This window comes from Diabrotica virgifera, chromosome 5, assembly GCF_917563875.1.
Source record: "Diabrotica virgifera virgifera chromosome 5, PGI_DIABVI_V3a".
In the NCBI taxonomy this organism is placed as follows: Eukaryota; Metazoa; Arthropoda; class Insecta; order Coleoptera; family Chrysomelidae; genus Diabrotica; species Diabrotica virgifera.
This window is the reverse complement of record NC_065447.1, coordinates 193,372,162-193,399,953: the sequence shown is the minus strand read 5'-3', so window position 1 is coordinate 193,399,953 and position 27,792 is coordinate 193,372,162. Positions and strand designations below refer to the sequence as shown.

Here is a 27,792-nt window from a genome sequence, read left to right as displayed (position 1 = left end):
ACAGGAACTCGGAAAAGATCCGAGGAATTTATAATATTCACGATGTATACAAATATCACGAATAAAAGACAGATACATGAAGTAGATAGTAAGTTAGGATATAAGACGTAGATTAAAGTAAGGAAATATACAGGGAGTTGGTTTTGCCTCGAGAAAATTTATTTAAAAATGCAGATAAATTTTATCGAATACAAGGCGGGGATTTGTTATATTTCTATTTGATATGAAAATTAAATTTTTATAATTATAAACAGAATTCAATTTAATATAAAATATTTTCAATTTTCTCAACCACGGGCATATAAATTTAGAACAACCTGTATACAACAAATTGTTATATTTAATTTTAAGAAGTGATTAGAAAAAGCTTACGGAACTCGGGACAATGCGCCGAGAATAAACAAAGTGAATGGCGCGTACCATTATCGTTGTTCGCGGAAGGTTCGATCATTAGCCTATGCTAAATAAGACTCAGTTGAAAGAGATAATAGGTCATTATCGTTGTTCGCGGAAGGTTCGATCATTAGCCTATGCTAAATAAGACTCAGTTGAAGTAGATAATAGGTCATTAATTTTTGTAAATAGTAGAAAGTAATTTTAGAATGGGAATTAACTATTTTTTTTTGAAATCCATTAAGCATATTTAGAAAGTTTAAAAATTGGTTTTGAGAAATACTGCGAATGAGAGTTGGTGGTGGAAGGTTGATTTGTGACTCTGGAAGGGATATTTAGAAAGTAGGGGAATGAGTGACAAATAGAGATCAGAATGTTTTGAGCTGTCGAGAAGTGAAGTCCAGTAGTAGACGGTAGTGTACGGAGAGTGAGAAAGCCGGTATAGTTCCGTGAGTGTGGAGTATCTATCGTGGAACGAGAGGTAGGCCAGGTCGAGAGTAAAGAACCTCCTTGAGCCAAGAGTGTCCCGGTAGCTGATTGAAGTTTCGAAAAAGGTAGAAACACGGCATCACGACAGAAGCAGGAACGGGAGCTATACGAGCTAGTTTTCAAAGGAGAACATTACTGGAAGCCAGGACGAGGTTTTGATCGCAGCCAAGGATAGCAGGAAACGGGTCTTGTGTGAAGACATTCTCAGTTCACCAGAAAAAGGTCAGTCTCATTTGTTTGGACATGAATGTATGGGTTTTTCGTATTAAATACCACATTTAAAGTTGAAGAACATAATCAATAATATCAGAAAAGCTTCATCAAACTTAAATAGAATTGTTGCTAATAAATCCTAATAGAAATGTTAATAAAAACTTTCAATTGGAAACCAAAAGGAAATAAGATTCCCATGTGGAAATGTTATGTTTAAGAATAATAAGATATAGCAAATATTAAGCAGTGATTGCCATTTAAATAAAATAAACCATATTTTGATTATAATTGTAACCCATATATGTGTATTATTTTACTCTTTTCTTTCCTATCCCGATTAGGAACCATTGAGAAATACTTAGAAGCCACGTAAGTAAGTAATTAATTTTATAAAAAGCCCTGAGATTGAAAACATATTGATATGTGATCTGGTAAATTAATTAGATTATTATAAATGCATTGATTAAATTAAATGACATATAAGAATATTATCTCATATCAATAATCAAGATCACATCAGTATGTATGTGGAAAAGTTAAACCGATCTGAATTTTTTTTTCTGTGTTTCAAGAGGGTGTGAGGGCCGATTCAGAACCGGTCTAATTTTTGACTTCTGACTACCCGTAAGTTAGCTAGAGGACTAAGTAAATACAAAATAGCATATTTTTTGGGCGTATATATCTTAGGTTCAAGAAAAGACAGGAAAACCGCAAATACACCAAATTAATAGGGTTGAGTTAAGCTTTCAAATGGACCTTAAGCGATCAAGCTGAGACATACGCACTGCTCACCATAGCCAAAAAACTGAAAAATTAAACTTTGAAAATTTTGGTTTTTCGACAATTACTCAAAATTTCAACCTACGAATTGCGCCAATAACTGAGCGTTTGTAGAAGGACTCAGGACGCGTCTAACGGTGTAGACCTTATATCTGGGAAAATTCGAATTTTTAAGTTATAGGGTTCACAAGTATGATCAAATCTATTTCTTATGGGAAAAACGGTTTTTCAAGCTCAATAATTCCTGTAATACGTTCAGTTATCATACTTGATCTTGGATGCATCAGATACTACTTGTCAATACGTTTCAAATTCATGTTTAGTGATCAACATCAGGTAAGCCGTTCAGAAATTATAAAGCTCCAAAAGTATAATTAGTCCATGAACTGAAATTTTTCACTTCGCAATTTTTACAGAATGGATAGATTTGTTTAAAAATTTGACAATAAGTAGTGGATAGTCCAAGGATCAAAATCTATATGATGCCGAAAGACGCTTTTACCAAGGGGGTAGTTGCCACCTCATCTCGAGGGTGGAATTTTTTTTTTTTTATATTTTGACCGCAAATGCTGGTAAAAATATTAATTATAAACAAAAAATGTTCATTATACATTTTTTTGATAAAATTAATAGTTTTCGATTTATTAGTTATCGAAGCTGTTAGGTTTATATCGGAAAGATTACCAGATAACGGCAGTTCTCGCCAATGGCGCAGAAATACACCCCCCTACACGCGACACTATTATATACACGAAATTTTCAATTTTCTAAATCTGACTGAATTGAAAATTGTGCCAACTCCCATCTTCAAGTTCAGAAAAAGACTCACCCATTCATATGTCAACCATCCATTTTGGTCCAAGGGTGTCGATTTTACGGCCCTTCCTATTTAGGGTCTGTTTTTCGTTCTGGTCCCCAAAACTCCCAAAAACTTCGATAATTTAAGTCCAACCTTTGCGGTTTCTAATAGAACTGATCATCACCTTTCCAACGCATGTCTAATTTTGAAAATCGGTTATACCATTCAAAAGTTATAGAGATTAGAAATGTGACTCAATTTTTATTTAAAAAAGGGAAAATGTTTGTGGATATGTATGTATGTGTGTTTGAAAGTTAAACCGATTTGATATTTTTTCTCTGTATTTAAAGAGGGGGTCAGGGCCGATTTAGAACCGGTGTAGTTTGTGACTTTTGACCACCCATAAGCCAGCTATAGGACTTTGTAGGTACAAAACGGCATATTTTTTGGGGGTATATATATTCGGATCAAGAAGAGGCATGAGAACCGCAAATATATCAAATCAATAGTGTTGACTTAAGCTTTCAAATGGTGTCCAAGCCGTCAGGATCAGACATACACACGGCTCAGTATAGCCGAAAAACTGAAAAACTAAACTTTGAAAATTTTGGTTTTTCGACAATTACTCAACATTTCAACGTACGAATTGTGCCAATAACTTAGCGTTTGTATAAGGACTCAAGACGAATCTAACGATGTATACCTCATATCCGGGAAAATTCAAATTTTTAGGTTATAGGCTTCATAAATATGATAAAATCTATTTTCTGTGGGAAAAACGGTTTCGAAAGCTAAATAATTCCTGTACCTAATAGCTTCAGTTATCATACTTGACCTTAGATCCATCAGATACTACTGGTCAATACGTTTCAAACTCATGTTTACTGATCAAAATCGATTAAGCCGTTTAGAGAAATTATTAAGATACAAAAGTATAATCCAATTAACGATTATTCCCCAAATGGTTTATGAGTTGTAGTGGTTACGACGCTAAATTTGATCTGGCAACGGGCAATCCGACTTCATTTACCGGCCATCTCAATATATTTTTTTTTCAATCTATTTCGAATAGAAAAAAATCTAGTGTACATTCGATGGACACTAGATGATTTGGGAAATAATGCAACAAAGGTGACCATTTATAAAGCTTGACGTGTAATAGAGGAACATTGCATTCAACTTCATACATTTAATTTATAAATAACTTTGAAAAACTCCTGATACAAGAATAAAAAACCGCTAAACGCCGTAAAAATGAGTGGCGCATAAAATATTCCAGCTACAAAAGATCTGATATGAATGTTACGTGGCGCGAAAAAGCAAAAAGCAATGTTTATTAATTTGTGCAATAAACTTTTATTTCTGTTTTCTAACAGCAGTAGAAGATATTTTGAATTAAATAAATTACATACATTATTGTTTTGTGTCAATTAATTAATAATTAAAAAAAATTTGGACACCCTGTACAAATAATGATCTTAATGTTGATTTTACTGAATAGAAAATTGAATAGCCTTTCAAATGAGCTAGCACACGATCCATATTCTTATTTAAAAAAATAGTCGATTACGTCATCACACCCAGATGGATGACGTTACTAGTACGATATATATGTCAAAAAATCATAATTTAAAAATCGAATAATTTTGTATCTTACATTTTTTCTAATTCTGTAAATAAAGCCGTTTACAGGGGGGTCAAAATATAGTGAATATCCCTGTACATTCATTGGGGCCAACCAGCCAGCTCTGTCCCGTCATAAAGCTGACCGACTATAATAACTTTTATTTATATTCAATTTAGAATGTGTGTACTGATTTTCAGCCTTAGTAAATGGATTGTATTACCTCCACAGGTAAGCAACTTTGATAAGCTATCAGTAGCACCTGTTCTACGTTTCGCTTGACCGACCGCAGTATGTTTCTCTACACCCTCACAGTAATCAACTGTGAAAAAAGTAGCTTTAGTAAATTCAGAGAGATTTTTCAGCGCTGCCTCTTGGACTACGGTTCATCTACGGTTCAAACGATTCAAAATATTCTTTGTGTATGCCTAAATTTAGTCCCTTGATTATTTGTTATCATTTAAAGTAATAAGCCGTTTTATTTGTAGGTGAAGAGATAGATGATCCTAATTTAGCTTCTTACACTATATGCCTAAATAAAAAAATCAAATACCAAGACAAAAAAGGGAAAATTAAGAAGGATGCTATTATTGACGACTTAAAGTTGGTTTTTGACGATAGAGCTGAAGCGGAAAAAGTGGTGAATGAATGTGTCGCAAAAACAAGCGGTTTAGCAGTTAGAGAAGGTGGTGTCAAACTAACTAGATGTATTTTCAAACATGTTGCTATTGCACGTGCAGCTCAAAACAATGTGATCCCTATTAGCGATCGTCGGTAAAATATTCAAATACAACAAGTGGTATTAAAATCAAATTTCGTATCACCTAAAAATAAAAATATCTTCCATGAATGGGAACAGAAATACTTAATTTTCAAACCAGCCTATAATTACAAACAAAATAACAATTGAAAAAATTCGTTAAAAATATATGTTTTAGACAATAATATATCTTCTTCTTTCCACACTTTTTGGTTTTGTATAATTTAAAAAATTCTAGGTGCGCTTAAATCTACACCTCCAGAATCTTTTAGCTATATTTAAGATGACTATTTTTGGCTGAAAAATTTATTCTCAAATGAACATCTGACAACCAAACTGAACTACCTACTACAAAAATATGGGACATCTCTGTTTTTCATCTAGTCGACAAATGGTGGCATAACATAAATTTTCCTATTTGGTATCTACATAAAATGGTACACGACAATTAGACCGAAATCATTAGACCGAAAGCAGTAGACCTAATTCATTGGACTGAAAAGCACTTTACCGAAATCTCACTAGACCGAACAGCATTAGACCGAAATGGTACATAAATTAAAAAAGATTGCATTAAATTATGCTAAGTTTTTGTATATCTGTTTTTTTGTATAATTTTATAATATATAGACTGTGTAAATTGTTACTCTGTACAGTCTGATATGAAATAATTTTCATCCGTTAAACAAATTAGTGAAGGTAAAAATAAATTAAGGATAGAGTAACTTTAATACCATTTTAACTGTTTCTAATAACTATCCAAATAATATTTAGTTGTTATTACATTTGTATTGTCTCTTTTACTACAAGTAAAAGATAAAGAAAAAAAAATTAACAAGAAACAAAGCAAAAAACCAACCTCTAAACTCGCCAGTACTTTGTGCTGCCAGTCCTTCTTCTTCTTAAAGTTCCGTCTCCTATAGGAGGTTGGATATCATAATGGCTATGGTCACTTTGTTGGCTGCTGCTCTGAACAGTTGTAATGAACTACAGTTAAACCATTCTCTAAGGTTCCTCAGCCAAGAGATGCGTCTTCTTCCTATGCTTCTTCTTCCTTGGATCCTTCCTTGTATATTAATTCTCAGCAACTCGTATTTTTCTCATCTGGTAATGTGACCCAAATATTCCAGTTTTTTAGTTTTTATACTCTTCAATAATTTCTAACTCCTTATTTAAACGTCGTAGCACTTCAACTTTGGTAATCCTTTGAACCCACTGAATTTTCAATATTCTTCTGTAACACCACATTTCGAACGCTTCTATTCTTCTTATGCGTTATCTCTTCAATGTCCAAGCTTCCATTCCGTATAGCAATATAGAAAATATGTAGCATCTTAAAGCCACCAATCTGAGAGGCAACTGAAGGTCTTTGTTTGTAAGCAGTGTCTTCAATTTTATAAATGCTTGTTTTGCCAGTCCTAAGCCTGGATAAAAGGTGAAGGGAGGTTGATGTTACCCTTGCTCAGATTACAATCCTGTTTGAGTACCCTGTATTATGTACCTAATGCTTTTCGGTCTCCTACTGTTCGGTCTACTGCTTTCGGTCTAATGATTTCGGCCTCTTTACAGTAAACCACATAAAATATCTACTAGAACAACACAATAAACGTAAAAGTAAAAGTAAAAGAAGAACTAACTAACCCAAGTGAAGCTGGTAATGCGACAGGGAGAATATCTGAGCCCTCTATTGTTTAACCTGATCATGAATAAAAGAATAAAAAAGTAATAATGAAGAAAGGATACCAAATGGGACAAAAACAACTTAATAATCTACTATGCAGACGATGCAATACTAATATCGTAAAGTGACGATGATTTACAACATACACTACACCAATAGATCTGCCAGAATATTTAACACGTTAATTTCCCCAAAAAAGACAAAATTCGTAGTTATTACAGCAAATCCACTAGTCTCTAAATTGAAGCTGGAGGTACAGATAATAGAGCAAGTCATGGTGTTTAAATATCTAGGCATTACACTACGGAAAGCTCGAAACAAATGTGGAAGAGCAAGTGAATTGATCAGAGCTGCAGAATGCCTGAATGAAACAATAGGTAACAAAATATCAGGAAAGAAATAGAAGGCAAAATTTACAAAACACATAAGACCAATAATGACATATGCGGGAGAAACACGACCTGTCACAGAGAGAACAAAAAAATTCTAGAAACAGTAGAGATGAGAACCCTTAGAAAAATCGATGGCAAGACACTATGGGACAGAGCTAGAAGTACAGATATACGACGAAGATACAAATTGGAGAACATTAACGACTAGGTAAGAAAGAGAATAGTAAAATGGAATGATCATATAAGCGGCATGACAAAAAATAGAGTCGTAAAGACGGCGAGAGACGGTTCCTTAAATGAAAGCACATTTGAAAACAGACAGAGACATGTCTACTCAAACAGAAAAAGAACTTTTAAAATTGTTCATTCTTATTTTTCGTTTAATTATGCCATTTAGCGGTGAAATATGTAAATACTTTTTTTCCTGGTTTTTCTCAAATCCACTTTTGTTATTAACTTTTTTATTGCAAACCTGTATTATAATCCATCTTCCAGAAATCGCCGAGGGCTTTCTTAGTTTGCGTCCCGAAACATATTTTCATCCTTATAAAACAATTTCAATAGTTAAGCTGTTTTGTTACCGTCGAAAAATTTTTACAGCATATAAGAGATAAAAGATAAAACAAAATAATAAGAGCAGGTTTTCTTTTTTCTAAGAAAGCTACTACTGCCACGCACAATAATTTAGAAAGAAAAACTTTATTTAATATACGACTCAACAATATTCCGTGTCGCAAAGCAATTAAATAACGAGCCAGAGGTTGCTTGACCTCAATAGATACATCAGCATGAACCCCTTAGCGGATAATGAATTTTTTGACACCAATTTTACCCTTGCCTCTTTATAATTACACCACGTGGTTGCATTTTTGGTCAAAGGTAATAAAGCATTGGTGTCAAATTTTATTACCGAATAACGTAATATTTTACCTAAGCGTTCATTTAGAACCCTTAATTAGGTAGTATAATATTACGCATGGAAATGGAAGAGAAAATTTATTAAAATGGAGCCAGATTAGAATGTTTTTATTGAGATATACCACATCAAACATAAGAGTGGCTATATAGTAGACCAGGGCGGATCTGTGAAAAAACGCTTACATTTGGATGTGAGAGGAGCCATTGTGATTTTTGTTAAACAAGTGCTGTGATAACTTCGATAATAATAATTGACTTTCCCTCCCTCTCAAATAAGTCGGGAATATTAGTAAAAAAATTCAACATCGTGTAACGATATCCTTCCGGTCAGCATTCAACAGCTCGTCCGAAGACAACCGTACGCATTTCAATACCGGTGCAACCCCACTCATTTCCACTTCTACTCCCAGGCATTCAAGTAGGGCAGCCTAGAGGCTACTTAAGAAGAGAAAGGAGAATCATGAAATCAGTCCCTCTCGGTGTACTGAACCGGGAAGAACTCAAACGTCAGATATGCAATGGAATGAATTGGAACTCTGCCGAGGTGGAGGCGCTCTGTAGTAAAGAGGCGCTCCGCCGGAACTGTAACCGCAGTGGCGGTTGCTGCCACCTCCGACTCGGAGCTGACCGATGCGTCGATGCTTGGTTGTGATCACACTGGATTTAAGTGTGATGGGCTACGAGTCTGAATGTGTAATTATGTAGATTGATTGATTAAGTGTAGCGTGATTGGTATTGTATATACTGTGTTGTGTATTGTATTATTCTAATATTGTTATTATGTTTTGATAATAGTTTTAAATACAATTTCATTTTCCTTTTGCAGATGTCCGCCTAGGGAGCTTTCTCCGGAACAAGGCAAATATGGAATTATGTTTTATTTATAAAAAATAACTTCTCAACAATATTCTTCTTAAATAGCCGTTCATTTATGCATAGGTGACCACCATACATTGTCTCGTCAAGTGAGATGTTAGATTTCATAGCTGTGGACTCCTGTCCATTGGCGTATATTAGGCAGTCATGACATTTTTTACGTCTTAGACCTATCTTACCCTCTATCTTTCCTTTGAGTACCATTTGCTGAAAAGTGTATCATTATCCTCTTAATTTGTGCTCTACGTATGCAGTCTTCTTACTGTTTACATAATCAAAAAGTTTCCTATCCTAGAAGCCCGCTCTTCTTAATATTTTCTCATTTCTGACCCTGTCCGTCGATAATATTCTAATTTTCTAAATATTCTAAGTATTCGGCGCAGGTACAAAATATCAGACTTTTTAAGTTTGTTAATGGAGCTGGCCTTTAATGTCCATGCTGCCATCCTACACAAGAAAATAGGCCAAATTTAATACTTTAGCATCTCGTATCTCAGGTTGAAACCCAACTTGCGATCGGTCATAAATTTACGAAGCCTCAAAAAAGTATTTCTGGCTTGTTCTACTCTGATCTTTATTTCAGTCTCAGAGTCCCAACTCTCGTTCATCAGACAACCCAAGTATTTAAACTACCTGACTTTTTCGATTTGTTCTCCAACGACATATATGTCTGTGCGTGTGGGTAATGTTTTCTACCTATAATCATTGTTTTTGCTTTCTTGATATTTATTTTCAAACCCATAGCTGCACTTGCAGCAGTTATATCATTTAATAACCGCCATTATAGTCAATGGACCTCTAGATATGAAAAACCCGCGGAGTGCTACCATTTAAAGGGGTGCGTTTTTTAGAAGTACTAAGGAGAATACAGAACAGCAGGGAGATACTGGATTCCATCAAAATAAGAAAACTTCAATACTTGGGTCATATAACACGTGGTGACAGATATGAACTCCTAAAATTAATTATGCAGGGAAAGATTCAAGGAACGCGCTGCATAGGTAAGAGAAAAATGTAATGGCTGAGAAATCTCAGAGAATGGTTTGGATGCAGCTCAACTGAACTCTTTCGGGCTGTAGTGTTAAAAGTGAGAATAGCAATGATGATTGCCAACCTTCGTCGCGGAGATGGCACGTAAAGAAAAAATTTTTTATAAGGGGGTGAATTAGTCCCTAGGCACAGGACGAATTAGGGTGAGTTCTATGCACTTTCGGTACCCATACGTCTAGAGGAAAATTGTTCCAGGTTAAATTTACTATCGAAACATTATATTTTAAAGTCAAAAATATTTTTTTTTACAAAAATATATTCAAAATAAAAGCAAGAAAAAACACGAAAGATAGCAATTTTATTTTTTGCCCCATAACTTTTTCCATGGGGATATAGGTATAGACATTGCTTCACTGAAAAAACCTTCCATCTATTCTCTTTAAAATGGCATTTTTCAGAAGTCTCCATGATTTATAGTTTCCAAAATATGATTTTTCAAAATTCGCCACTCACAGCGATTTTGGCCCATTTTCCTTGTTACTTCACAAACATTGTTCTGTAACTTTTTTCTAATGTTACATTTAATAGGAATAAAATTGAATTACCTTTAAAATGGTCTATTGTAGAAGGCTGTATGACAAGTTTTAAGCAAGATATAGTTAAAAAAAATTAGTAAATCCTTTATAAAAGGTATATATTTAAAATCCCTAAAAAGGGCTACATCACAATCACAAAACTAGTTTTCGACTGGTTTACCAGTCATTATCAGCGCTTACCTAAAATGAATATAACCTGATAAAATAATGCAAAGATTGAAATTTTGACTATGGTTAAAAAAAGCTGTCGGTTATACTCACGTGAAGTTTACATGCTAACCACCAAGATATAGTTTAACAAAAATATGTGGGTCAAAGCCCTGTATAAGTGGTCCGTTAAGGAAACATCAGTTAAAAATGCCAATTAAAGCGTGGATGTTTAAACTATTTTAATATTATGCCCCAGGTAACATCTGAGCTGTGGTGTGACTTGAGTACTTGGTGAAAGTCTGGTAGCAAATGACAATGAAATAGGTGGAGACCTCAGAACGATGACAAGGCAGAAATGACAGTTCCACAGGAAGATGAAAAATTAGCCTGTCATATTTAAAGAGTATGGTTTACAACTTGTTAAAATTAGAAATGATGTAACAACACACTCCATTGTGAAAATTATCATTTAAAATTCATTAAACTAAATGTTGTTAAAAATGTATTTACGTATACTGTTTACTCCCGATTACTCCCTTTGGAAGGCAGCCAAAAAGATAAATAAGCCAGTTCAGCATGTACCTCCTCTACGAAAAGAAAACAGAACATGGGCAAGAAATCCCAAAGAGAAAGTGGATGCGTTCGCTGATTATTTAGAAAACATATTTCAGCCAAACCCTGGGGAAACTCATGTAGACGATGAACCAGTAGCTTTTGATTCTGTTAACATACAACTGACTACTACAAAAGAAGTTCAAAAATTAATCAAAAACATCAATACAAAAAAAGCGCCTGGGTTTGACCTGATCAATGGTGAGATACTAAAAAAATTACCTAGAAAAGCCATAGTAAAGCTTACTACACTAATAAATGCATCCTTTAGGCTTAGATATGTTCCCATCCTTTGGAAAACTGCAGAGGTTATAATGATACCAAAAGTAGGACAAGATAACCATGAATTAACATCATACAGGCCAATCTCCTTACTATCCATAATCTCAAAGGTGTTTGAAAAATTACTACTACGAAGAATGAACCATATAATTGAACAAAAATATATTATTCCAACTCATCAATTTGGATTTCGTGATAAACACTCCACAATTGACCAGATCCATCGAATAGTAACTGAAATAGAAAAAGCACTGGAAGGGGACAAAATTTGTTCGGCAGTATTCCTGGATATCGCAAAAGCATTTGACAAAGTATGGCACGACGGTCTGTTAATGAAGCTAAAGAAAATATTTCCTATGCAACTCGTTGAAATATTGAAGTCATACCTACACCAGCGAACATTTAGAGTTAAAATGGAAAACGAGTACTCTGAGTTAAAGCAAATAAATGCAGGGGTTCCACAAGGTAGCGTTCTTGGACCAATACTATACCTTTTGTACACATCTGACATTCCGGAGAGGGAAAACATCCAACTGGCCACATTTGCTGATGATACAGCAGTCATGACAATAGGAGCAACTATAGAGGAATCTACGATTAACTTACAAAATGCAATTAATGGTATAGAAGGCTGGTCCAAAAAATGGCGTATAAAGTTTAATGAACAGAAGTCAGTTCATATTAACTTCACTAACAAGAAAATCAATAATCTTCCAATTATCCTAAACAACAACGTTGTTCCTAATAAAAAAACAGCGAAATACCTGGGTTTAAATCTCGACGTCAAACTAAAATGGAAGGAGCACGTTAAAAAGAAAACTGAACAGATGAAGATAAAGTACAAAAATATGTATTGGCTAATAGGTAGGTACTCTCAACTTTCCATCCAGAACAAAGTACTAATTTACAAACAGATATTGAAACCGGTGTGGACCTATGGCCTACAATTATGGGGCTGTACCAAAAAAAGTAATTACCGAAATTTAGAAACGCTCCAGAACCGAATATTAAGGAATATTGTATGTGCTCCTTGGTATGTTCGGAACGACGATTTGCGTAGAGATCTTAAAATCGAATCTATTCCAAATGAAATCAGGAAAGTCGCCAGGAGACATGAAGACAGGCTCCATAAGCATCCCAACCATGAAGCACTTCAGCTTCTTGTCAACGAACCCCAGATGCGAAGGCTCAAGAGGACTAAACCGTTCGAGCTCGTGTAATGTGTGAAGTTGTGCCGGGCTTAGTTAGTGTTGTGCATTGTATTGTAGCCACAACAAATACGTGAGCAATTAGTGAAAAGCAGAGTCAGTGCTGTGCTGTGTAGCCACAACAAAGAAGTGGACATTTCATGTAAAAAAAAGCTAGGATGGACCAGGTGACATCTAGTTTACAAACATTTTTTAGGGAAATTAGGTTAAAGAAAAAATACTGATTAATCTTGTAGATTAGGTGTATTTATATTGTTTAAATAAAAAAAAAAAAAAAACGTATACTGTTAGTGGAGATGGATAGGCAACCCACATTACACAAATGTTAATACATATTCGATAACTGAAATCAGTAATAAAATCTTTTTGTCAAAAAACCTAAGATTTAAAAAAGCAATTTTTTGTTAGTGTAAAGTTATCGAATTTATTTAACTTATTGACAGCTGTTGGGATTTGTGTAAATTTAAAGGAATCACAATGGGGGTGACTGAGGTGTAAAAATGTCTTAAATAATCTAGGGGATGTATCATTGGAAAGCACAAGCTCAAACTTAGGCGACCAATTCTTGAAGACTTCGCAGGCTGCCCGGATCCCTAAGGGTCCAAAAACCAAAACCGTCGTAAGATGATGGCAATTGGGGCTGGGGATATGAAACGTCTGTGAGGAAGGTAATAAGAAAGGAACATGAACGGGACCTAGAAAGAAAATTGGGCTTTTGATTTGGTTTTACTATAGATAAGTGTTATATGTTGGTAATGACAGGTTGAATAGCTAGGGTGAGAATAGTGATATTTAGAAATATGATGATGGGTTGTATGTAGATGAAAATTTATATAATGTGTATGTCTGTGGATGATGATATCAGTAATTTATATGTATGTTATGGATAAATAAAAGTGGTTTGATGGCTGAAGATGAAAAGGGATTATTGTGGCTTGTACCAGATGAACTAAGTGTGAATCGGAACTAAGCAGTAGAAGCAAAGTGAAGTAATATTGTAAATGTGTTAAGAAAAAAGTTGTCGATGGAGTGGTTGGAAGTCACGATTAAATGAAGCATGTCGGTTGACACAATTCGGATTTTCTTGTTTTTCTTTGATTATTTCTAGGTCCTCGTATAAGTCTAATTTCAAGAAGTCTTTCTGTGAGATGTTGTGAAGTAGAGTGACATCATCTGGTATATTCAAAGTGTGATTTTTGTGTTTAAGATGTTGAGAAAAGGTAGAGGTGTTCTCTCTTTTGGTGTGTTCAAGAGAGCGGGAAGCAAGAAGTGATCTACAAGTTCTTCCTATGTAAGTAGCGTCACAGTCAGAACATTGTAGTCTATAGACTTGCTTTCTTTCGTGTATTTTTCTTGCTTTTTTTGAATATATTTTTGTAAAAAAAATATTTTTGACTTTAAAATGAGATATTTCGATAGTAAATTTTAACCTGGAATAATTTTCCTGTAGACGTGTTTGTACCAAAAGTGCATAGAACTCACCCAAATTCACCCTGTGCCTAGGGATTAATTCACCCCTTTCTCAAAAACGCACCCGTTTAAATTGTAGCACTCCACGGTTTTTCAAATTTAGAGGTCCATTGACCATATGAGACAAAAAAATCCCGTTAACGTTGTAGTTCCTTTTAGCTCTCTTATTTTGAACATAATCAATAGCTAGTTCTGTCGCCAGGGGGGGTACAACGGCCTCCTTAATTCAGATGGACTTACCCAAGTTTTTTATGTATTTTGACCCGTAGAACACGAATTTTTTGGGTAACAGTTGATCCGGATGTCGATAAGATTGTTATAAACAAAGAACTTGAGGAATTACATAACGGCGATTTTTCGCAAAACAAAACATTTTTTTGTATTTGTTGGGTGATTCTCAGCAAAAAATGGTCTTACAAGTTTTCTCGTAGGATGCATAGTTTTCGAGATAGACGCGGAAAACTTTCAAAAAATCGAAAAAGTGCAATTTTTGAACCCGAATAACTTTTGACTAAAAAATAAAATAGCAATTCTATAGAATAGCAATTCTGCTTACTGCATTTGAAAGTTCAAGTCAAATTCTATCGGTTTTGATTATTTGCATTGCTAAAAATTAAGTTTTTATTTGTTAAAAAAAGCCATAAATACATAGTGTCTCCCGTGCCCAATGCATGCGTTTTAATTTACGTAATCTACGTAGAAATTGTCTGTATGCGCGCCTACTCCTTCGATTTCCAATAAGAAATGCATTGAAAACATCATTCAATCACTATGTGTTCATAGCTTTGTTTAACAATAAAAATATTAATTTTTAGCAATTAAAGTAATCGAAGCCGATAGAATTTGACTAGAACTTTCAAATGCGGTAAACAGAATTGCTATTTTATTTTTCAATCAAAAGTTATTCGGGTTCAAAAATTGCAATTTTTAGTTAAAAGTTCAACCGCGTTTATGTCGAAAACTATGCATCCTACGAAAAAACTTGCAAAAACATTTTTTGCCTAGAATGACCCAGAAAATACAAAAAAATGTTTTGTTTTGCGAAAAATAGCTGTTATGTGATTCCTCAAGTCCTTTGTTTATAACAATCTTATCGACATCCGGATCGACTGTTACCCAAAAAATTCGTGTTCTACGGGTCAAAATACATAAAAAAACTTGGGTAAGTCCATCAGAATTAAGGAGGCTGTTGTACCCCCACTGGCGACAGGACTAAGCTTATGAGCTATGTTGTGTAGTATGTATGTAGTTTTCTCAAGAAAAGTTATAAAAAGTGGCTCATTAGGCTTTTTAGATGATGGTCCTTGCTGAAGTTCGCACGTACTGTTTTGGGTACGGTGATAAATTAATAATGTAAAGCGAAGGCAATCTTTTGGAATCTGGCCCGTATTCTAGATCTGGTTAAAGAGCTTCACAATAACGTCTAGTTTTTCTTCATTAAGTAACTGGATGTTTTTGCATATACAGTGGAACCCCGATAAGTCGGCCTCCGATAACCCGGATATCCGGATAACCCGAACCGATTTTTATCAGACAAAAAAAAACTTTTTTTCAATTTGATCGAGTTTTTTACCAATAAACGAACAATACAGTATATTGTAAGTAATTTAGATATATTGTGCATATGTATTTCATGTTTTTGGAATTATAATGGAGTTTATCTGGAAGTATACCGCATTTTATTAATTTTTACCATAGTCTCCGGCTAACCCGGATTTTCGATAACCCGGATCGGCCGCGGTCCCGATTAATCCGACTTATCGAGATTCCACTGTATATCATCAAATCTGGTCCTGGGGCTTTGTACATTTGAATAGTTTGATAGCGTATACCACCTCACCTTTTGAAAATACTTGGGCCATACAAATGGTCTCTCGGTTGTTGTAGCTTTTGTGTCATGTGATCGTTGAACGTGATTAGAGGACCTAAATACCATCTACTTCGCCTTATAGTACAAGGAAAACTGGAGGGAAAGAGATGGATTGGTCGAAAGAAACTCTCATGGTTGCGTAATATTAGGCAATGGTGTGGTTCCACGGTAGAAGAATTATTTCGCGCTGCAGCCGATAGAACAAGTTTCAGGAACTTGTAAACATGATGACGGTTGACATATGAATACGGACACGGCACCTGAAGATGAAGATCATTGAACGAATTAGCTGTGTACATTTTCCAGGTATTAATTATATCGCTAGGGTTCGTTATTAGTTCATCCTGGTCATTATGTAGGTATACCAGCGACAATATAATATTATATAGTATGAAAAAGAAAATAATCGTTTTCGTTTTGATTCAATTCGAGTCTCTTGCCATCCTCTGACACGGTGTTTCTGGATCTTTATCCTTTATCAAAGAGGCTATTGCAAGTAGACTGAATTGAATCAACTCGAGACGAAGAAGAACTGCATCTATTAAAATATCTGCAGTATATTGTGGTTAGACTGTCCTCTAACGGGGAATGACAAAATAAATAAAATAAATTTCGACCACGAGTCAGGATTCTGTTAACCGAGATACTATAGTATCAAGCGGCGCCGCTAGGAGGAGCTTCTCCAACAATGCGTCTCAGAATACTTTAAGAACACTTGGTCATTTTGTACTCTAAACCGAGTAAAGCATGAAAAAGAAAAAGAAAATAATCGTTTTCGTTTTGATTCAATTCGAGTCTCTTGCCATCCTCTGACACGGTGTTTCTGGATCTTTATCCTTTATCAAAGAGGCTATTGCAAGTAGACTGAATTGAATCAACTCGAGACGAAGAAGAACTGCATCTATTAAAATATCTGCAGTATATTGTGGTTAGACTGTCCTCTAACGGGGAATGACAAAATAAATAAAATAAATTTCGACCACGAGTCAGGATTCTGTTAACCGAGATACTATAGTATCAAGCGGCGCCGCTAGGAGGAGCTTCTCCAACAATGCGTCTCAGAATACTTTAAGAACACTTGGTCATTTTGTACTCTAAACCGAGTAAAGCATGAAAAAGAAAAAGAAAATAATCGTTTTCGTTTTGATTCAATTCGAGTCTCTTGCCATCCTCTGACACGGTGTTTCTGGATCTTTATCCTTTATCAAAGAGGCTATTGCAAGTAGACTGAATTGAATCAACTCGAGACGAAGAAGAACTGCATCTATTAGGCAATCCAAACCACGTGACCTCTGGTTGGCACACAAACTAAAGAAGAGGTTATGTTTGTGTCTATTTTTCAATGATTTTTCATTGTTTATCGTCGTATTTTGGATTCATTTGGATTTCGTTTCCTGTTTTTGTGAACTTTATAAACTTTACCACAATGCGAACTGATTATTTAAGGAAATTATTATTGGAAACTCCAGATGTTGCGAGAAAGGTAGGCGAAACAATGTTTATTTACTGTTCATTTTGCCCCGATATTTATCAATAATGATGAATTTTGCAAGCAATAACATTATTTCTTTTATTGTTTTAGATATTTATTGAAGCTAAAAATAATTGGGGATTTAGATCCATACGGAATTCAGTCAGAATTGGATTTTACAGTAAAGTGCAGTCCATCAAGTTACTATTATAGATATGTATTTATACAGATCTGGTGGAGTCTCACAGTTGCTACTCTAAGCAGCAGATGAAAGCATACAAAAGCCTTCAGGCACATAAATATTTTACAGCTGGATTTGTTTTGAATGGAGTAAAAATTGTTAATGATTTCCTGATTTCCATATTATTGTTGGAAAGGTATGCCTTTATTTTATTTATTCACCATTAAGAAATATATGGATAACAGTATTAGTGTCTTTTGGATAAATTGGTTCTAAATATTAGATTTATTTACGTTTATATATCTGTATGAAACCAGACATATTGTCGTCCTAATCTGTAAACTGCGAACTCCATAATTCTCTGAAAATGATTTATTACTGCCATCTATTTGAATTACTGTTACTGTCTAAAATTATATTATATGAATGTCTGATTTTAAATAAAGTATTCTCAATCATTGTAAAGAACGCAAATACTCTAATAAAAATAAATTTTTGTAGTTGAAGAATTTCCAAAAAAAATAAAATATTTTTTTTAGGTGAAGCATTTCCAAAAAGCTAATGCTAAACGACTAAATGCTTGGGTGGGGTGATAGCCAGTTCTGATGACATAGCAAATGCACATTGTATGCGTATGGCCGGTAATAGTGAAGTCTGCAGCCATATTGCAGCAATCCTATTTTTAGCTGAGTATGCCCAGAGCAAGACAGACGAAGAAGAACCCAATGCATGTACATATGTTACAGCTACATGGTTTGGAGATAGCAACATATGCATTCTCTGATGAAAAACTAATGAGTTTTGAAACTGTTCGGTCAGAGTGCTTGTTGCGCTCACTAAACGAACTGAAATATAAGAAGTCTTTGGCATTGTGTTGCAGCGATATGAAAATGGTTATTCATTTTTAATTATAATGTACTTCTTCATCATGAGTAATTATGTATTGGTCTTTTAGATGTGTATTTATTTTTGTAATTAGTATCAACTTGTAATGATAATATACATTTATCATTTAAGGTACGACTATGTTTTGACTCTAAAATAAATGTTTTAAAAATCGAATCCTGCCTCTTTCTGTTAGTAACTACCCATGGATATCACAAATTGTGCTTACTGATAGGTTTGTTCGTAGAACGATCAGCAACTCTTGCCAACCATCAGACACATGCGCATTCGTAGTCTATGAATGCTAACTATTAACTGCACAACGCTAACTGTTAACTGCTCATGCATCTGATGGTTGGCAGCAGTTGCTAATCGTTTGTGTCGTACTACGAACAAACCTATTAGGTCTGGATCCTGTGTACCAAAAAAATTGATTAATAGCAAGCTGAAAATTTGTTAATAGTTTAACGGTGTCCAGTTGGACAAACTTTGATGTATTGTGACACTGGAACAGGGGTAGTTTTAATTGTGAAACAGTTTGGAAACTCAGATTTGGAACATCAGATTACGAAAACATCCCATAAATTTTGTCGGACAGAACATCCAATTGATCTGTTACCCTTTCATTAAATTCTCATGCAAAAATCAGACTGCTATTACTAACCAACATGATTCCTGTAGTTTGACATGGTCTTCGTGTTCTACTCATTAAAATGCCCAGTTGGTGATTTTTTCACCAGTCTGGTTTTTGCATGAGAGTTTAATGAATTGGTAGCAAATCAATTGGAAGTTTTATCTGACAAATTACATAAACATTTTCGTAGTTTGACGTTCCAAATTTTTAACCTGTTCTACAGTTAAAACTTCTAGTGTTCCCATACATCAAAGTTTGTCGGACTAGACACTGTTAAGCTATTAATAAATTTTCAGCTTGCTATTAATCAACTTTTTTTTGGTACGAGGGATCCAGGTCTATATGGAATAAATAAATAACAAAACAAATTCCCTGTCAAAACTGCATTTATTTTGAATAGAATGAAAAACAAAATAATATTGTTTTAACAAAATAGGGGATAAATGTTAAAATTTAGTATTAATAAAGTTTGTCACATTGGCCTAAAATTAATGTCACTAGTTACGTTAGTGTCACATATAAATAATTGTAATAATATTAATAAAAACCATAATTCCTAGCATGAGTGCGTCCTGTTTTTTGATAATTTAGTTAGGCGAGGAAACATAAATGAGTTTCTAATAGGGCTTTTCATTGATTGTCATTTGTTTCGAGCTTCCGTTAGATGTTGTATAATTCGTGTATAATATTACTATACACGGATTATAGGACATATGACAGAAGCTCAAAACAAATGACTGTGAATGAAAAGCCCTATAGAGGGAACACGAAAAAAATTAACATTATCCGATCAGCTCGACTTTCACAGTTCACTACTATACAAGTCACAGGCATGTTGTCAGCTCTCAAAATCACCAAAAACGTAAAGTTTATAAAATAATTAATCCAATGAATGTCTTTAAATACTATATTAAGCTCAAAATCACGACAAAAAACAAATTAAAATTAACATATTCTGATCAGTTGGACTTCCACAGTTCACTACTATACAAGTCACAGGCATGTTGTCAGCACTCAAAATCACCAAAAACGTAAAGTTTATAAACTAATTAATCTAATGAATGTCTTTTAATACTAAATTAGCTAAAAAATCACGACGAAAAACAAATACGAAAAATCAAAAATTACATTGAGTTTAGGTTAAGAACGGTTTTGTGTGCCAACCAAAGATCACGTGATTTAACTTTGACAGGTCGATGGATTCCCTAATTAAAATATCTGCAGTATATTGTGGTTAGACTGTCCTCTAACGGGGAATGACAAATGACTCGTGGTCGAAATTTATTTTATTTATTTTGTCATTCCCCGTTAGAGGACAGTCTAACCACAATATACTGCAGATATTTTAATAGATGCAGTTCTTCTTCGTCTCGAGTTGATTCAATTCAGTCTACTTGCAATAGCCTCTTTGATAAAGGATAAAGATCCAGAAACACCGTGTCAGAGGATGGCAAGAGACTCGAATTGAATCAAAACGAAAACGATTATTTTCTTTTTCTTTTTCATGCTTTACTCGGTTTAGAGTACAAAATGACCAAGTGTTCTTAAAGTATTCTGAGACGCATTGTTGGAGAAGCTCCTCCTAGCGGCGCCGCTTGATACTATAGTATCTCGGTTAACAGAATCCTGACTCGTGGTCGAAATTTATTTTATTTATTTTGTCATTCCCCGTTAGAGGACAGTCTAACCACAATATACTGCAGATATTTTAATAGATGCAGTTCTTCTTCGTCTCGAGTTGATTCAATTCAGTCTACTTGCAATAGCCTCTTTGATAAAGGATAAAGATCCAGAAACACCGTGTCAGAGGATGGCAAGAGACTCGAATTGAATCAAAACGAAAACGATTATTTTCTTTTTCTTTTTCATGCTTTACTCGGTTTAGAGTACAAAATGACCAAGTGTTCTTAAAGTATTCTGAGACGCATTGTTGGAGAAGCTCCTCCTAGCGGCGCCGCTTGATACTATAGTATCTCGGTTAACAGAATCCTGACTCGTGGTCGAAATTTATTTTATTTATTATATAGTATGTTTTTTTATTTTCTGATAACTATTTGTCTAAGCGTGAACTGAATAATTTGATCCCACTAAAGGTATCTAATAAAATTAAAACTACTTACTTTTTTACTTACCTTGTTCTTACCACTCTCACAAGATACAAATGATCCGGGGCAGCTTTTGTGACCCGTTCGACAATATCTAAAACTTCAGTATTCGAACAAAGTTGAGCTAGTGATGCTAGAGTTTCGAGTGCTGCATGTCTAACTTTTCGCCTTCGATCTCTTAAAGTCGCTGAAGAAAACTCCGTCATTTTAACGATTTCTAAATCACTTCTGGGAAGAAGTCTCGCTGAAGCCATTAATACTTGCAGGGCACCTAAATAATATATAATCATTTTTTATACATATGTACTATACGTATGATAATAAAAAATTTAAAATAGAAAAAGTTTAAAATAGGTAGATCGATCATTCAAGTTCTCCAAATCAGTTTAAGGAGATATCCCCATGAAAATCAATATATTATTTATAGGGCTGTTTATCCGTATCATTTAGATGTTGAAAACTTTTTGCTTATTATACGCATAATGAATAATAAGAAGAAAACGTAATATTTATTTAACTTTTTGGATTTTAAATCGGAAGCCATTTTCAAAATCATAATAATAAAGTTTCAATCTTTTGATTTATTGTTTATCCATTTTTTTACCTTGCACAGTGGCGGATTTAGACACTTGTCTTGGGAGGGGCAATTTGCCTTAGGGGGGGGGACTTTCAATGAAACACCAACCAAAAGACATAAAAAAGATAAAGGCAAAGTACTTAAACGACATAAATGATAACTTATATGCATTAAGTTTCCTTGATTTTCCTAACTAGCGTGTTTATTTGGTTTAATTTGTCTGTCTGTGGCTTAAATTTCATGTTAGCCAATATATTTTTACGTTTCAACAATTTTTTCTTTAATTTTGGACCTTGTTAGGGAAGAAATTTCCCCTTTTTCCCTTCCTGTAGATCCGCCACTGACCTTGCAAACAACGTATTTTATGTATTTATTCGTGTTATGTGTTTTGGATAATAAAAATAAAAATAAACGATTTCGTTTTAGTCCAATTCGAGTCTGTTACCATCCTCTCACACGTATTTTTAGGTTTACCCGTTATCAAAGAGGCTTTGTAAGGAGACTGAGCTGAATCAAAATGCTTCGACGGGTTAATAAATATATTTAAATATTCTACCAACGTGTGCCTTTAGCGACCTCTAACGAGGAAATATGAAGTGAGTGTCGATAACGATTAAAGTAAACTGTGAACCTGAGACATATCTATGCCATCAAGAGATGCTACGAATCTATTCCACTAAAGCAGTGGTTCCCAACCTTTTATGTCTGGCGACCCACCTTCTGATGCTTTCTCATATTCGCAACCCATCCCTCACCGATGAAAATACATGTCCACGTGACAACCAACGCACTTCACAATGGAGAAATAACTTCTTATGGTCTTTTCCCTTTTCACATTACAGTGAACATCCGAGAGTATTCATTTCCTTAAGACCCAATACCTCTGTATGGATGCTGCAGTGGGTACATTCAACTATCGGAGCTACTTCCTTGACTTTACTTTGAAACCCGACAGAATTGGACCAATTAATTCCATTTTCGCGAATAAAACTATCCGAGAAATCGAAAATGTCTTGGATAGTTATAGTGGTGTTCAGTGTGTGGTAAAATAACATTTTTTCTTCATCTGTTCCATTGAAATTAAACCTTACAAAGCATAACAAATTAAATTTGTCAGCAATATATGTACTTTCGTCTAATTGTAAAGAATAAGAGTCAGTTTCTATCATAGCAGATATTTCCTCGCTTCGACGTTTTAATGTAGTGTTGGATAGGGTTATTTTACATATCTGTTGACATGCTTTTTCATCAAGCAGAAATGACGAAGTTATTTCTGCCACGGGCAAAATACGGTCAACGCCTGCTATGAGCGGATCGCTATTTTTTGGTAGCAAAGAGACCATGGTAATTTTTTTATTACCTTGAATCCGACACCACGGTCTCCATATTAGACCGAGTCGAAATCAGTTATTTTTTTTTCATACTTTGTATACGGTACTTTTCTGCACCGTTTATTTTTCTGGAAATCAAGACCATATGCATCGAAACGGAGTAGCAATAATTATGAAACAGCATAATAGTGAATATGTGACTAACGTCATCCCAATGTCAGACAGAGTAATTTTAATACAGCTAAATGCTAAACCTGTAAATATAAATATCATCCAAGTTTATGCTCCCAGTACAGATGCAGATGAACAGAAAATTGAAGAATCTACCATCAAATAGAAGAAGTGGTAAAAACAACAAAGAAACACGAAACAACAATAATTATGGGATACTTTAACGCTAAAATTGGACAAAAGATGACACAAAACATCACCGGAAAGTTTGGTTTGGGAGAGAGAAATCAAAGAGGTGAGCGTGTAATAGAATTCTGCCAAGAAAATGACTTCGTCATTACAAATACCGGGTTTCAACTTATCCAGAAAGGCGTCTCTACACGTGGAAATCCCCTCAAGATGGACATCAAGGTAGAATACTGCGGAATCAAATAGACTACATCCTAATAAACCACCGATTTCGGAACAATATTAGAGATGTAAAAACTTACCCCGTCGCCGATCTAAACTCGAATCATAATTTACTCTGCTCCAAAATAAAAATCAAATTAAAGAAACTAACAAAGCCAACTAAGCCTAGTAAGATATTCGACCACGTTGAAAACCCCCAAACGCGCGAACACATATCACAGCAGATAAATAGTAAAATGCACAGAATATCAAATATACCAAATGTTGGTACGATATTCAAAACTCGATTTTAGACGATGATGTAAGGGAATCTTTAAAAACACCTACAATGTTGGCAAAAAATGACTGGATGAACCAAGAAATTCTATAGGTCTGGATCCCGCGAACCAAAAAAAAAGTTGATTAAAAGCAAGCTGAAAATTCGTTAATAGCTCAAGGGTGTCTAGTCGGACAAACTTTGATATATTGGAACACTGGAACAGGGGAAGTTTTAATTGTCGAACAGGTTAAAAATTTCGAACGTCAGACTACGGAAACGTCAGACGTATTTTGTCCGACAGAACTTCCAATTGATTTGTTACCCTTTCATTATACTCTTATGAAAAAATCAGACTGCTATTACTAACCAAGATGATTTTTGTCATTTGATTCTTTGAATCTTGAAAAAGACCTCCAAAAAAAGCATGACAGTTTCAACCTCCACATGAAACTTAAATACACCTCCGGAATTAGAAAACAAAAAAATGCTAACGTACTGAAAACCGCAGACAAAAAAATTTGTGATCACGAACAAGAGTGCAAAGAATGGGAGAGACACATCAGTGACCTTCTTGATGATGCTTCTCGAGAAAATGCTCCAAATACTACCTGTGAGAACCAATTAGACAGAGGTCCCAGTATACTGAAGTCGGAAGTTATAAAAGCAATACAACAAGCCAAAAACAATAAAGCACCTGGACCAGATCAAATCCCTGTTGAGCTACTTAAACTTTTAGATGAGGAAAACATTACATACTTGACTACTTTCTTCAACAAAATTTACAACGAAGGAAAAATACTAGATAAATGGTTGGAGTCACTGTTTATAACATTACCAAAGAAAAGCCGGCCCACCAAATGTAGCGATTTTAGACTAATCAGTTTTATGAGTCACACACTTAAGATACTTTTACGTATTATACAAAACCGAGTATTCCTTCTGTGCGAAACTAGAATGGATAATAGCAATTTGGATTTAGAAATGGTCTAGGAACAAGAGAAGCACTATTTTGTATGCGCGTTCTCTTATAAAAAAGTTGTGAATTCCGGAAGAACGTTTATGTTTGTTTCATCGACTTCAAGAAGACATTCGACCGAGTACAACATGATACACTTTTCGATTGCGTGCAGGCAGCAGGGCTTCACAACTACGATATAAGACTGCTGAAATATTTATATTACAAACAAGTAGCCTCTATCCAAATTGGAGACAGTCGTACTGAAAAACTACCGATAAAACGTGGAGTACGACAAGGTTTTGTTTTATCACCCACCCTTTTTAATATGTACTCTGAAGAAATCTTTAGGGAGGCTTTGGATGACAGACAAGAGGGAGTAAGGCTAGGCGGAGAAGTAATCTAAAATATTAGATACGCTGTCGATACAGCCATTCTCGCTGAAAATTTTCAAGATCTTCAGACACTACTAAATCTAGTCAGTGAAGCAAATTATCGGATATGCCTTAAAATTAACATTTCAAAAACAAAGTGGATGGTAGTTGGAAAGATTAATATAGATCAAGGTCAGCTTTCTCTTGATGGAGAGGAGTTAGAACGGGTGAATCATTACAAGTACCTTGGCAGCTGGTTAAATGTAAATTGTGACTCTGATGAAGAGATAATAACTAGGATCGAAATATCACGGAAGGCTTTTATGACCTGGAAACCAGTTTTATGTAACAGAAACCTGTCGATGAATATTCGAAATAGGGTCCTGAAATGTCATGTGTGGTCTATCCTATTTATGGTTGTGACACATGGACGTTAAAAACAACAATGCTAAACAAAATAGAAGCATTTGAATTGCGGTGCTATCGACGAATCCTAAAGATATCGTGGGTTTCGCACACTTCCAATGAAGATGTTCTTCAAATGATGAATTCAGAACGTCTGCTCATAAGCGTCATAAAGAGCAGAAAAACAGAATATTACGGCCATATAATTCGAGGACCTAAATACCATCTGCTTCGCCTTATAATACAAGGAAAAGTGGAGGGAAAGAGATAAATTGGTCGAAAGAAAGTTTCATGGATGCGTAATATTAGACAATGGTGTGGCTGCACAGTAGAAGAATTATTTCGCGCAGCAGCCGATAGATAGAGTTTTCAGGAAATTGTAAACATGATGACGGCCAAGGTCTGAATACAGACACGGTACCTAAAGAAGAAGAAGAACGAGGAAAGATGAAGTGAGTGTCGATAACGATTAAAGTTAACTGTGATTCTGACGCGTATTAATGCCATCGGATGATGCTACGAATCTGTTCAACTAAAGAATCAGCAGTTTACCCATGTAAACCGCTATCATTTTGTACTCTGCACCGAGTATAGCGTAAAACCAAACAAGCATGATATCAATTACTGAACGTTGTTTTGACAGGTACCCAAATTACTACCTAAATAAAATAGAAAATAGTTTGGTGCGATATACGGTTCTTTTGTTTTGTTTTTGTTTTTCAGAAATGGAGTGGGTATTATTTTGAACAACGAGTGGAAGGAACATTTTGCAAGAGTAAGCAGAAGTGAAAGGATAATGAGTAAGAAAAGTAATAAATAATGCAGGCAAAAACGTAAATAGCATATTATGTACCCACGCCCCTCAGGTAGGATGTAAAGAACAGGAAAATAAATAATTCTGAAGTGCCCTTAATTGCGGATGCTCAAAATTCCTGTAGACGAAAAGTACTTTTTTTGGAGGTGATTTAAATGGGCTTACTGGTAGAGAAATGCCGTTAAGAGGAAGAGTTGTTCATGGAGATGAAGGAAATAGTGTGATTGAGTTAGCAGTAGCGTGGGATTGGTCTGTGGTTAATACATTCTTTATGTATATGAAAGAGAGATTTGGTAAGAATCGCGAAAATCTCAAAATATACCGGCGTCAGGTTAGATCAGTGTGGCATACTACATATTATTATGAACCAATTTTTCAAAATACTTTCAAACTGTGATAACTTACCTTCTCTTGTTTTATGGGCGAAACATCTATCTATAACTTCAGACAAAAATCGTTTGGGTGGACATTTTTTCATTATTTCCATTGAGAGATTTATCCCTGAAGGTGCACCTATTTTACATATACCCAAACTTATTCGTCCAAGACATTGCTCGAGAACTTCAGGTCTGATATTTTTTACCATTAAAGTTAGAGCATCCTAAAAAATTAATAAAAAAATAATTTTTGTATGATTAAAATGTGTTATAGCAGGAAAATCTGTGCTGTGTTGAAACAGGGTACATGTGAATTCATCACGAATTATGATAAATGCACCCGTAGATAGTACAAACTCATCAACACAATTAAACTATACTAAATTTACAATCAGGATCATCATCATCATCATCACGTAGCGCTACAACCCTGGATGGGTCCTGGCTAACTGTATAAATTTCTTCCAATTTTTCTGATGTTCCATCAACCTAGTGTCAAATGGGATGTTCATTTTTCGGAGATCTGCTTGGATGTTATCTCTCCATCGCATTCTGGGACGTCCGAGTGGTCTTCTGCGTAGGAATCTCCTCCCATACAAGTCTTACAAGTCTCTCGTTATGAACTCTGTGCATGTGGCCTGCCCATCTTAGTCGCTGTGATCTAATTTCTTGGACAATATCGATGTCACGAAGTTGGTTCTAATCCTATACTGGTTTGTGTTAATGTCGTGGTGAGGTC

At 34.9% G+C, this 27,792-nt stretch overlaps 2 protein-coding genes and 1 long non-coding RNA gene across 3 annotated transcripts in view; 2 read left to right on the top strand and 1 right to left on the bottom strand.

The window, feature by feature from the left end:
• Window positions 1-5,243, top strand: part of LOC126885249 (uncharacterized) — a 28,890-nt gene extending 23,647 nt beyond the window's left edge. The window contains exon 3 of the mRNA XM_050651732.1: window positions 4,787-5,243. Coding sequence (XP_050507689.1) covers window positions 4,787-5,076 — 290 coding nt within the window. The 3' untranslated portion in view covers window positions 5,077-5,243. The remainder of the gene's footprint in view (window positions 1-4,786) is intronic.
• LOC114341755 (uncharacterized) overlaps window positions 1-27,792 on the bottom strand; it is a 262,233-nt gene that overhangs the window by 96,882 nt on the left and 137,559 nt on the right. The window contains exons 8-9 of the mRNA XM_050652139.1: window positions 27,082-27,277; window positions 21,407-21,650 (exon numbers count right to left, since the gene is read on the bottom strand). Of these exons, the coding sequence (XP_050508096.1) occupies window positions 21,407-21,650; window positions 27,082-27,277 (440 nt within the window). The remainder of the gene's footprint in view (window positions 1-21,406; window positions 21,651-27,081; window positions 27,278-27,792) is intronic.
• LOC126885250 (uncharacterized) lies at window positions 17,369-19,573 on the top strand. Its single transcript, XR_007698355.1, has 3 exons — window positions 17,369-17,586; window positions 17,686-17,951; window positions 18,295-19,573. It is a non-coding gene; the product is annotated as an uncharacterized LOC126885250 (long non-coding RNA).